General features: G+C 54.7%; 1 protein-coding gene across 1 annotated transcript; it reads right to left on the bottom strand.

Moving 5' to 3' along the window:
• Positions 1-11276: 11276 nt before the first annotated feature.
• LOC140904646 (olfactory receptor 14A16) lies at positions 11277-12236 on the bottom strand. The gene has a single exon (XM_073327078.1). It carries the CDS (start codon positions 12234-12236, stop codon positions 11277-11279), a length of 960 nt encoding a protein of 319 aa, XP_073183179.1.
• Between the last annotated feature and the right edge of the window lie 274 nt (positions 12237-12510).

Here is a 12510-nt window from a genome sequence, read left to right as displayed (position 1 = left end):
GTATGTTAAAAATGTATCCGGTCAAAACAGCTCAAAGTTCAAACACTAAGTGCATTAGGATGAGCTGTTTGTAAATGAGCGATGGAGTAAGATATAGTCATACAAAATATTTGCGAAATAATGTGTAATAAGGAGTACTTATAAGAAAATCATGATCTGGACATTCATTAACAGGAAAAGAAGCACAATAATTTGCACAATAATTTCCATAGATTATTCATTATCTAGTGTGACAGGGTCAGGCCAGATGGTTACAGGAGAGTAGTAGAAGGCAGATATATTAGCCCCAGGTTAAGTAGGTCCCTTTCCTCTGGGTAAGGTAACAGGGAAGGTTTTTTTTAAAACAAAAAGAAAGTTTATTGGTAACGCTTACAGAATTACCAAAGGAAACAAAACAACTATGCAACAAAACAACGCAATCAGAAGGTATAACACAGCAGCTTTCAGGAGGGAGAAGTGTTCAGGCTAGCCTGGGCCCAGAGCGGGGGGGCTTCCTCGACACTCGTGGTCTTCCACCCTCCTGAGTTACCTGGTGGCCTAGAGCGGGGGGGCTTCCTCGACACTCGTGGTCTTCCACCCCCTCGAGTTACCCAGTGCCGCGCCCAGTGTCACCGATCCTCCCTCTCCTGAGAGTGCCCGGTAAGATGGGCACGGCTGCGGGGTGGGCGGTTTAGGGAGGGGGGGGTAGACACCCATGTATTATAGGACCCCTCCTAGATGACAGGAATGATGGTATCCACAGCGGCAATGGCTGGGGCTGGCGTCTCTCGCTCTTCCCCTCAATCAAAGGGTCAGACGGAGGGAACCGGACGGGGTCACCGAGCAGAGAACCCCAGACAGCGCCCACCGCTCCTCGAAGGCTTCAAGGGAGTCGGTGGACGCCGCCCAGAGGAACTCCGCTCGGATACGTGAGTGTACTGAGGATCGGAAAACGGCCCCACAATCGCAGGACGTTTCATGGGCCAACCTCCTCTCTCTGGTTTTGTAAATGGCTGTTTTAGCCAAAGCTAGGAGGAGGTTGACCAGAAGATCCCGCGACTTTGTGGGGCCACGAATGGGAAGTGTATAGATAAAAAGGTGGGGGGAAAAATGAAGCCAGAAGCGTAATAAAATATTTGTGAGGAGCCGGAAAAGGGGCTGCAATCTGGCGCACTCTAAATACACGTGCACCAGGGTTTCCCTCACATTACAAAAAGGACAAGTGTCCGGAATGGGGGTAAACCGTGTCAAAAACACGCCCGTGCTCACAGCTCCGTGAAGGAGCCGCCAACTGATGTCCCCGACGGGCCTTGGGACCAGGGTGGAATACAGGCTGGCCCACCGAGGTTGCTCACCCTCCAAAGGTGGCAGGAGATCCCGCCACTTTGTATCGGGGCGGGACACCAGGGTGTGGGCGTGAAGGGTGTGAAGCGTAAGTGTATATAAATATTTCCGTGAAGCAATTTGAAAGCTAACGGGCTGCAGTTCGTGCAGCCGGCTTGCAGTGAAAGGGTGAGGGGTGTGTTGGGATCTCTGGGGTGGGGGCCCGATGGAAAGGTCCGGCGGGCCTGGGGTAAGGGATGGGCGGGGTGTGCCCTCGCACAAGGCTCGGCTAACATAAGCCCGAGCAGCGGGGGTCAAGGCGGCCTTCACCTCCTGAAGTACGCGCCGGGGGGTACGGAGGCTGGAGAGCCCCATGCGCCGAGCGAGCATCAGGGGATCCAGCCAGTCTCTCCGGTCGTAGTCCAGGAGGTCTCCGACCCTCGTAACTTCCGCCAGGACCAACCTCTGGCGCACCGAGCGGGACTCCGCCACCTGCACACGGAGCTGGGGGTTGTGTAGCAGGGGCTCCGTGAGGAGATCTGCCCCCACGGTGGCCGCCACGGACCTGGTTGTTAGAAACAATTTCCAGGTCCGGAGGAGGTCCTGGTAGAAGACCGGCAGCCCGGAGAGGTTTCGCGGAAAACCCCTCGGAGAAAGATAAAAGAGCTGCCGGTCATATCGAAACCCTTGGAAACGGCGCAGGAAGGCGTGCGCCAGTATGCTCCACGCCGAACTACTTGCACTATAAAAGAGCCTCTGCAGGGCCTGGAGGCGGAAGACGCGGACCTGAGTGTACAGACACTTCAGGCCCTGCCCTCCTTCCTTCAGGGGTAGATGAAGAACTCCAACAGGGGCCCAGTGCATTCCTGACCAAAAAAACTCTAGAATCAATCTCCGGAGATGGGTCAGGAAACCCGGGGCCGGGGCTAGGGTGTTGAGCCGGTACCAGAGCGTGGACAGGACTAGTTGGTTAAGCACCAGTGCTCTCCCTCGGAGGGAGAGACATCGAAGAAGCCTCGTCCATCTCCGGATCCGCTCTATCACCCCGCCCTCTAAATTTTGCCAGTTCTCCGGCGGGGAAGGATGCGTGGCGGAAAGGTAAACGCCGAGATAGAGCAGTGGACCCGCACTCCACCGGATGGTCTGAAGTGCGGGTGGGAGGGAGCTCACCTGCCGCCAGTCCCCCACCGCCAAGCCAGAGCTCTTGACCCAGTTGACTCGGGCGGAGGAGGCTGCCGAATAGATGGCTTGGCATGCCTCTACTCGCGCCAAGTCGCCCGGGTCCTGGACCACGAGAAGTACGTCATCGGCGTACGCCGACAGGACCAGCCGCAGCTCCGGCTCCCGCAGCACCAACCCTGTCATCCTCCTACGGAGGAGACAGAGGGAAGGCTCGATCGCCAGAGCATACAACTGGCCCGAGAGGGGGCACCCTTGCCGCACTCCTCGCCCGAAGCTGACCGGTTCAGTCAGGGTCCAGTTGAGCCTAACCAAACACTCCGCGGAGGCATACAGCACCCGGAGAAAACGCACAAACTGAGGTCCAAATCCAAACGCCTGCAGAGTGCTCAGGAGGTACCCATGGTCTACTCTATCAAACGCCTTCTCCTGATCAAGAGACAGGAGGGCGAACGATAGACCATCTCTCCGCCCGAGTTCCAAAAGGTCTCGGACGAGAAAGAGGTTGTCGAAAATGCTGCGACCCGGGACAGTATAGGTCTGGTCTGGGTGGACCACGTCCGCCATCACGGACCCCAGCCGCAGCGAGATTGCTTTCGCTACGATTTTGTAATCCGTGCTAAGGAGTGAGACGGGACGCCAGTTTCGTAGATCGCGGAGGTCCCCCCTCTTCGGCAGCAAAGCGAGCACCGCTCGCCTGCATGACAGAGGGAGGACCCCGCTCTGCAAGGACTCAGCCCAGACGGTGACTAGGTCTGGGCCGAGAATGTCCCAGAACGCGCGGTAAAACTCCACGGTCAGCCCGTCCATGCCCGGAGATTTATTGGTGGGCATGCGACGGAGGGCTTCCGAGAACTCGGCCAGGGTGAGAGGCAGCTCTAGTCGGTCTCGGTCGCCCACGCTGACCGTGGGGAGTTCCTCCCAGAGCACCTCGCAAGCGTCAGGATCGGTCGGGTCCGGGGAGAAAAGGCTTGTGTAGAAGTCACGGGCCCTCCCACACATCTCCTCCGGACCCGTGAGGGGGGTGCCGTCTTCCGCAAGAAGGCAGGTGACGTGTTTCTTGGCCCCCCTCGTTTTCTCCAGGGCATAGAAGAAGCGGGAGCCGCGGTCCATCTCCCGAAGGAGGCGGATGCGGGATCGAACGAAGGCACCTCGGGCCCGGTGGTCCTCAAGGGCCCGGAGCTCCTCCCGCTTCTCCCGGCACGCTCCGCAGAGGGACGGGTCCTCGGGATCGGCGGCCAGGCGCCTCTCCATCTCTAAGACCTCCCGTTCCAGCTGCTCTATTGCCGCATTTCGCCGTCGGCTGGTGCCCCGAGTGTAGTCACGGCAGAAGAGCTTGGCGCGCACCTTCCCGAGATCCCACCATCGCCGCACCGAGGGAAAGGCACGCCACTGCTCTCGCCAGGCCAACCAAAACTCCCGGAAGGACATCACAAAGCTCTCGTCCTCCAACAGGCTGTTATTAAAGTGCCAATAGGCCGGCCCCGGTCTCTCTGCACGGAGGGAAACCATTACAGCGACTAAATGATGATCGGAGAATGGGGCCGGCCGAATGGCGGAGGAGTGGGCCTGTGAAAGATGGAAACGGGATAAGTAAATACGGTCCAACCGAGAGTGGTGTGACCGATGGGCCTCCACCCGGACAAAGGTAAACGTGGAGGTGTCATCTGGGTGATGGTCACGCCAGACGTCCACTAGGGAATGATGGTCAACTATCCCTTGGAGAATATTCGCAGCGGCCGGACTCGGTTCGGCCCCTGAGCGGTCCCGTTCCTCGAGGGTGGTGTTAAAGTCCCCTCCCAGGACCAGGCACTCGTGCGAATCCAGGGTGCCGAGAAAGTCGGACACCTGCTGATAAAATTGTGGCCGCCTGGAGCTCATCTGCGGGGCATAGATGTTAACAAAATTAACCACGAGCCCCTCCATACGGACTCGAAGGTGCAGCACGTGGCCCGGCACGGCCTCATTGACCCCTAGCACCTCAGGCCGTAGGTTGGGGGAGAATAGGGTTGCCACTCCAGCCTGCCAGGTCGCAAAGTGGCTAAAGTATACCCCTTCCCCCCACTCCAGCCGCCACCTGTCCTCGGCGGCCGGGTCTGTATGGGTCTCCTGCAGGAAAACTACAGAGTACCTCCCCTCCCGAAGGTAAGAGAGCACCTGGGACCTGCGGAGAGCCATCCTACAGCCCCTGGTATTCAGGGTCGCAATAATAAGAGGCATCATACGGAGGGCTGGGGGGGTGGGGGTCTTGTATTGGCGGGGGGGTTCAGGGCCCCCGGCGGGTTGCGCAGCAACCCATGACCCATCCCGTGGGTGAGTAGATCGCTTCGGAAGCTGCGGGCTCGCTCGTAGGCCGCAGCACCGCGCTTTCCTTGCCCCCTGCCCTCCTTCATAAGGGCCTTTGTGGCCTGGAGGAGTTGATCAAAGTCCCCCCATAGCCGAAGAGCCAGCTGTGCCCTATTGCGGGCGCCACGGGAGTGCTCTAGGAACTTCCGTAGCGCATGCCGCAGCTCATGGGGGGGTGGGGTTACAATTCCCGAGGTATTCCCTAATGGGCCTCTTAATACAGCCTCGTGGTCCGCTAAGGCAGGTAAACAGGGTGCGGACCACCGACGGGGCGTCTGACAGGCTGGGGTTATTAAATTCATTTCACGCCTTGGGGTGGAGGGGGATGGCAGGGGAAAAATTGCCACTCCTAACGGGTCGCGACTAGAAAGTGCAAAGACTGCTCCCTGGGGGGAGTCTGCAAAAGGCGGAAAGGAAATAACCCCAGGGGCGGCATTAACATTGCAGGAGGAGGGACCTTGGGCAGGGGCAGGGGTGGGAGCAGGGGCAGGGGTAAGGCTCTGGGGTGCAGGAGGCGAACAGCTAAAGGAAAGTGCCTCCTGAGCAGAATCAAGGGTTAAGGGGGAAGGGGAGGGGCTCCCAATAATGCTAGGTGCTGGCTCCATGGTGATTTTAGCGGTCACGGCATCAGGTGGTGGACCGCCTTCTGCAGGGTGCTCACCCGGGAAGGCAAAAAGGGGGAGGGAGCATGGGGAAAGGGAGGCTGGGGTAAGGCTGCCCAGCTCGAGGCCGGCCGGCAGCAAATCATCCCCTCCCTGGGTGACCGGGGTCAAATCTAGGGCCTCAATCTCCGCATACACGGAGGAGAGGCCAACTCCTGCCACCCCGGGGGCCTCTCCTCTAGGGCCAGCCTCAACGGCCGCCTCGGGGTCCGCGGGGGGTTCGGGTAGCATCCAGGCAGAAGGGGTGTCCTCAGGAGTCTCGGAGGGGAGGGTTTCCCGTGGAGGGGGGATTCTGCCCTCCAATGCCAGTCCGTCTTCCCCTCCCGACACCGGCGGATGGATCTCGCTCGCGGCCGTGGCGGGAGGCTCGATAGCAGTGCCTCCTTTCCTGGTCTTCCGGGGGGCTTCCGCGTCGGGTGGATGCAGCGGAGCTCGAGCCTTCCGCTTGCCTCGCTTCCCCTGGACTAGGGTCCATCCCTCCATGGCATCATCTGGGGGCTGGTTAGCAGGGGTCGTGTCGGGGGGCGGAGGCGATGGTTTAGGGGTTCGGGGAGGTAGCGGTGGGGCAACATGAGGGGCGGGGGCTTCTCCTTGGGGAGGGCCCTCTCTTATACCCGATAATATCCTTGCCACACCCTCCTCCATGGGCTCTATTGGGGTGGTACTAGCAAGGGTGGAAACCCCTTGCTCGCCCGGGCATTGTAGGGAAGCTATCTCTTGGGCCCGGACGGGAGCAGCGATGGGTCGAGTAGGAGGAGGGTTGGTTCCTAGTACTGGGCAGCCAGGGGCGTCGGCAGCGACGGGGCCAATGTCCTGCCGGGTCTCAGGGGTTTCGGGTGCCCCTCCCCCCCGAGCCAAAGGGCAGTCTCTGCGGACGTGCCCCGCTGAGCGGCAGAGGTAGCACCGGGCCTCTCCGGTAGAATAAAAGACCCGATAGCGGGCTCCCTCGTAGGGGACTACAAAGGACCCCTCAAGCGCCTCTCCGTCACGCGCCCCTGCCGGTGGTAGAAGCTGCACTTGCCGGCGGAACGAAAAAATGTGACGGAGGGTGTGGTCCTTGCAGCCCAACGGGAGAGGGCTGATAACAGAAACAAGTTTCCCCAGGGTGGAAAGAGCGGGTAACAGGGCAGCATTGGGTAAGAAGGGAGGAACGGAGGTAAGGACGAGGCGAACGCCCAGGTCTTCTAACGGTTCTAGGGGGACAAACACCCCCCCTACCGTCAGGCCCCTCTCCACCGCCTCCTGGGTGGCATCCTCCGAGGCTAAGAAGAAAACGACCTTCCCATACATCTTGGAGGCCGCCACAATAGCCGTGGGTCCTACCACCTTCGCCAACGCCTGCACGTATGTCTCCACGTGGGGCGAGGCGGGCACCAGGAGGCAACGGACGCCGTGCTTCCTGGTCAAGGCGGGGAAAGGGCCTCGGCCGCTGGTGATGGTGGCGGAGGCAGCGGGGGGGGCGAGATGACGAGGCGGCAGGCAGCGGGGAGCCCGCTGCCGCCCGGGCATACGTCCTGGGGGCCGGGGGAGGGACAATCGCAGAGCTGGTGGAGGGAAACGCTGGGAGGGGCGCCACGGTTGATGACGAGGCCGCAGCGGTGGGGGCAGCTCCCGTCATGGAGGGCTCAGTGGTTTTAGCGGGGCCCTTTCCCTTCCACCCGCCCTGGCCCTTCTTGCGAACCGGGGGGGGTTTCCTAGAATCTGGGGGGGTGGTGGGTGCAGCAGCAGCAGCAGCAATCACCCCGGTGCCTCCTGCCACCGGTGCCTCAGCAGGGGGGGTGGCAAATACCTTAACAATAGTAGTAGGGGGGGGACCTTGGGGGTTGGGCAGGGGTGGTGGGGGGGAAGGGACAACTAATTCTAATAAAGCAGTCTCGCCCCTCTCGTTCCCCGCCATTGTGAGCAGGGAGAGACAGGGAGACACCGGAAGGAGAAGGGGGGAGGGGAGAAGGCAGAATAGCCCCTCCCTCCGCTGGCTGCGGACGGGAAGGAAAAAAAAATGCCGAGGGAGGGGGGCTGGGAGGAAGGGGGGAACAAAATCGGGGTCCAGTAAAAGGGGCAAGTTGTAGGATAAGCAGTCCGGGGGGGGGGGTGCAGACCCACACACGTTTGTCCAAAGAGTCTCGGTTGGTCGGTTGTTAGGTCCGGTCCGGAAGGCAAAGTTCAAAGCAAACAGCTGGATCCGAAGGGAGATGGCAGATTGCCAGCAGGGACAGACTGCGGGGGGGCCGTGACAGTTGTAATAACGATGGGGGGGTAGGGGCACCGATGGATCGGGGGTGGGGGTCTCCACGCCACACCCCCTGTGCTGCCACAAACGCAAGTAATCACAGTCAAACTCCCCCCTACGAGAGTATAATTCAGAAAGTTACTCAGTCTTACGGCCTCCGTCACGATAATTTATATTATTTCTTCTGTCCGATGGAATCTCCGTCTCCGGCTGTGTTGGCTGTGTTCCAAGTCCTCCGGTATGTTAAGAATGCTATAAGGTCCGAGCTACTGGCGAAACGGCTGGGTCTGGGGGTGTCCACTCCCCCCTCCGGACAGCAAAATCGGCAATCTTCCCCCCCCTCCTCCGGGGGCTCAGCTGAGGCAAATAGCTGCGCCCGAAAGCAGGCGTGGGGGGGGGGGGTGGCTGGCAAAGGACGTAGACGGAAAAAAACACAAAAAATGAAAAGAAAAAACAAAAAAGCGTCTGGCCCGGTCGGGGGGGGACTAAGGCAGGTGCAAAAAGTAAGAAAAATCCGGGCCAGGGGGCTTTAGGAAAGAATAGAAAGCAGATAGCTGAGGAGCAAGCAAAAGACGTTCCGTTTCCTAACAGGGAAGGTTCCAGAACAATCAGGAACCTTCTGGAGACAATTAAGACAGACAGGCTGATTGGCTGCAGGTGTTCTAATCAAGAAGCTGCTAGAATCAATTAAGGCAGGCTAATCAGGGTACCTGGGTTTAAAAAGGAGCTCACTTCAGTTTGTGGTGCACGTGTAAGGAGCTGGGAGCAAGAGGCGCTAGGAGTGAGAATGTGGACTGTGGGAGGACTGAGGAATACAAGCATTATCAGACACCAGGAGGAAGGTCCTATGGTGAGGATAAAGAAGGTGTTGGGAGGAGGCCATGGGGAAGTAGCCCAGGGAGTTGTAGCTGTCGCACAGCTGTTCCAGGAGGCACTCTAGACAGCTGCATTCCACAGGGCCCTGGGCTGGAATCCGGAGTCGAGGGCGAGCCCGAGTTCCCCCCAAACCTCCCAACTCCTGGTCAGACACAGGAGGAGTTGACCTGGACTGTGGGTTCACGAAAATGGCCAAACTGCCAACTCCTGGTCAGACACAGGAGGAGTTGACCTGGACTGTGGGTTCACGAAAATGGCCAAACTGAGGGCTGCCGTGAAGCTCCAAGGCGAACAAATCCGCCAATAAGCGCAAGACCCACCAAGGTAGAGGAGAAACTTTGTCACACTAGCTAGCTAGCTCACGTAATTCACAATCAAATAGAAATCTATCATTATCACTAAATGAGGTTGTGAGTTAAGACAAGGAATGGTCCTGTCTGTCTGTCTCTCTAGCTAATCACATACTCTGCTTTTGTCTGTCATATACGAAGTGTACTCAACCATGCACAAAGATGATATTCTAATACTACTAACAGGCCAACTTCTGAGATCCTTTCTCAGCTTAGGTGTGAGTACATCTACACGGGAAGGCGTATGGAACACCAGATCAGTGCACATGATGGCACTTGTCCACTTACACCAGGGCTAGAACAAAATGACCCCAGACAAAAAGACAAGAAGACCCCAGACACCAGTGTTCATGTCACTTACTTTAAAACAGTCTTTCCACCATAGCAAGAATGACACTGTTTTTACATCCCCACAACAGAACGGATGTGGACAAATTGGAGAGAGTCCAGTGGAGAGCAACGAAAATAATTAGTGGGCTGGGGCACATGACTTATGAGGAGAGACTGAGGGAACTGGGGTTATTTAGTCTGCAGAAGAGAAGAGAGAGGGGGGATTTGATAGCAGTGGTGGCAGATGACAGAACAAAGAGCAGTGGTCTCAAGTTACAGTGGGGGAGGTCTAGGTGGGATATTAGGAAACACTATTTCACTAGGAGGGTTACCTAGGGAGGTGGTGGAATCTCCATCCTTAGAGGTTTTTAAGGCCTGGCTTGACAAAACCTTGACTGGGGTGATTTAGTCGGCGTTGGTCCTGCTTTGAGCAGAGGATTGGACTAGATGACCTCCCGAGGTCTCTTCCAACCCTAATATTCTATGATGCTATACTCATTTAGGTTAAAATCATAAAAAGATGCCTAACGTATTGTCAAGGTTCCTTCCCCACTCTGAACTCTAGGGTACAGATGTGGGGACCTGCATGAAAAACCCCCTAAGCTTATTCTTACCAGCTTAGGTTAAAAACTTCCTCATGGTACAAACTTTGCCTTGTCCTTGCACCCTATGCTGCCACCACCAAGTGTGTTACACAAAGAACAGCGAATGAGCCCACTTGGAGACGTCTTCCCCCAAAATATCCCCCCAAGCCCTACACCCCCTTTCCTGGGAAAGGCTTGATCAAAATCCTCACCAATTTGTACAGGTGAACACAAACCCTTGGATCTTAAGAACAAAGAAAAAGCAATCAGGTTCTTAAAAGAAGAATTTTAATGAAAGAAAAGGTAAAAGAATGACCTCTGTAAAAATCAGGATGGTAAATACCTTACAGGGTAATCAGATTCAAAACATAGCGCATCCCTCTAGGCAAAACCTTAAGTTACAAAAAGATACAAAACCAGGAATATACATTCCATTCAGCACAGCTATTTTACCAGCCATTAAACAAAAGAAATCTAATGCATTTCTAGCTAGATTACTTACTAACTTTTTACAGGAGTTCTGAGCTGCATTCCTGATCTCTTCCTGGCAAAAGCCTCACACAGACAGACATACCCTTTGTTCCCCCTCCTCCTCCAGCTTTGAAAGTATCTTGTCTCCTCATTGGTCATTTTGGTCAGGTGCCAGCGAGGTTATCTTAGCTTCTTAACCCTTTACAGGTGAAAGGGTTTTGCTTCTGGCCAGGAGGGATTTTACAGCACTGTGGAGAAAAAGGTGGTTACCCTTCCCTTTATATTTATGACACATATAATTAATAATACAATAATATCCCAACAATCTACACATAATCATGTCAGTAGGAACTAAGCCATGTATAATCCTCTTTTGCACTCTTTTGTCATTGTGGGGAGCAAACCTTCAGTTCGCTCAGAAAACTCCATCAAAGAGATGACATATGGATACTCCCAAGAAGGGACAAACATTGAAAATCCCATCTCACCAAACACTCACCATCTTCTCAGGCCTTTCCACCGCCAAAACCTCCTAAAACAAACAAACAAACCAAACCACCAATCAACCAGTTAAGCAAAAATAAGCTAAAAATCTGACAAACAAACAAACAAAAAACACAACGAACAAATGCATCGATACCTCCATCTGAGTTTTTATCCCAAAATATAAGAAGAGCCAAAGACCTCACCAGGGACTCTGCTATGGCTACTGATTTTATAGGCAAGGGTCTCAGGTAGTATGGTGATCGGTAGCAGTATATGATATATTCCAATCTTATTTACATTGGTGTAAACCTATAGAAACTCCTTTTTTTCCAGAGTCATGTTTGTCTCTATCTTTACTAGTGCAAATACCCAATTCCGCATAAACAGAGTGCACAGTATTTTCTCATGGAGGCAATAATGTCATCAGATTTTATTTATAAAGAAATACAGAATGAAATTGCTACCGAAGGAGACATATGGACATTTTGTTCTTAGTGAATAACCTCCAACCTATCTGTTTACTCAGTGCACATTTGATCTCTTTGTTTCTCATGCTGTAGATGATCGGATTCATCATCGGTGGCAGCACAGAATAGAGAACAGCCACTATGAGATTCAGACGTGAGGTTGAGCTGGAGGTGGGTTTCAGGTAGGCAAAGGTTGCAGTACTAAAGAACAAGGACACCACGGTGAGGTGAGGGAGGCAGGTGGAGAAGGCTTTATGCTCACCCTGCTTAGAGGGGATTCTCAGCACTGCTTTGAAGATCTGAACATATGACACAATTATGAAAAGAAAGCAGCTTAAGCCTAAGAATGAACTAAAGATGAGAAACCCAACTTCAATGAGGTACAAGTCAGAGCAGGCGAGATTGAGGAGCTGGGGGATTTCACAGAAGAACTGATCCACCACGTTGCCTCCACAGAAGGAGATTTTAAACGTGATCCCAGTGTGCAGTGCAGAGTAGAGAATTCCAATGATCCAGGCACTGGCTGCCATTTGGACACATGCTGTCCTGTTCATCACTGTCTCATAGTGCAGTGGTTGGCAGATGGCGACGTATCGGTCGTACGCCATGCTGGTCAGTAAGGCAAAATCTGCTGAAGCGAAGAAGATGACGAGAAAGACTTGGGCAACACATCCAGAATAAGAAATCAATCTGGTGTTCGTGAGGGAACTGGCCATGGATTTGGGGATGATGACAGAGATGGAGCCGAGGTCTAGGATGGACAGATTCATCAGGAAGAAGTACATGGGAGTGTGAAGGTGGCGGTCAAGGGCTATGGCTGTGATGATGAGAAGGTTCCCCAGCAGGGATATCAGGTAAAGCAGTAGAAACACCACAAAGTGTAAAATCTGCAGCTCCCGAATGTCAGAGAATCCCAGGAGAAGGAACTCGGTCACAGCAGTTTGGTTGGACATTTTCTTCCGCACTACACTGTGCGATGTCTGTGGAGGGAATGAGAAAGAAAATGGTCAGGATTAGAGCGACAGAGGAAATGGCCCTGATTCCCCTTTCCCTAATATCTCATTCTATGAATCATAGAATCATAGAATCATAGAATATCAGGGTTGGAAGGGACCCCAGAAGGTCATCTAGTCCAACCCCCTGCTCGAAGCAGGACCAATTCCCAGTTAAATCCCAGTTAAATGAATGTCAAAGGTGCACAGAACTCATCACTTACAATGAGTAGGT

The sequence above is a fragment of the Lepidochelys kempii genome, chromosome 14 (genome assembly GCF_965140285.1).
Source record: "Lepidochelys kempii isolate rLepKem1 chromosome 14, rLepKem1.hap1, whole genome shotgun sequence".
Classification (NCBI taxonomy): Eukaryota; Metazoa; Chordata; order Testudines; family Cheloniidae; genus Lepidochelys; species Lepidochelys kempii.
Note: the sequence above shows the minus strand (reverse complement) of the source record. Positions and strands in the feature narration are given on the sequence as shown.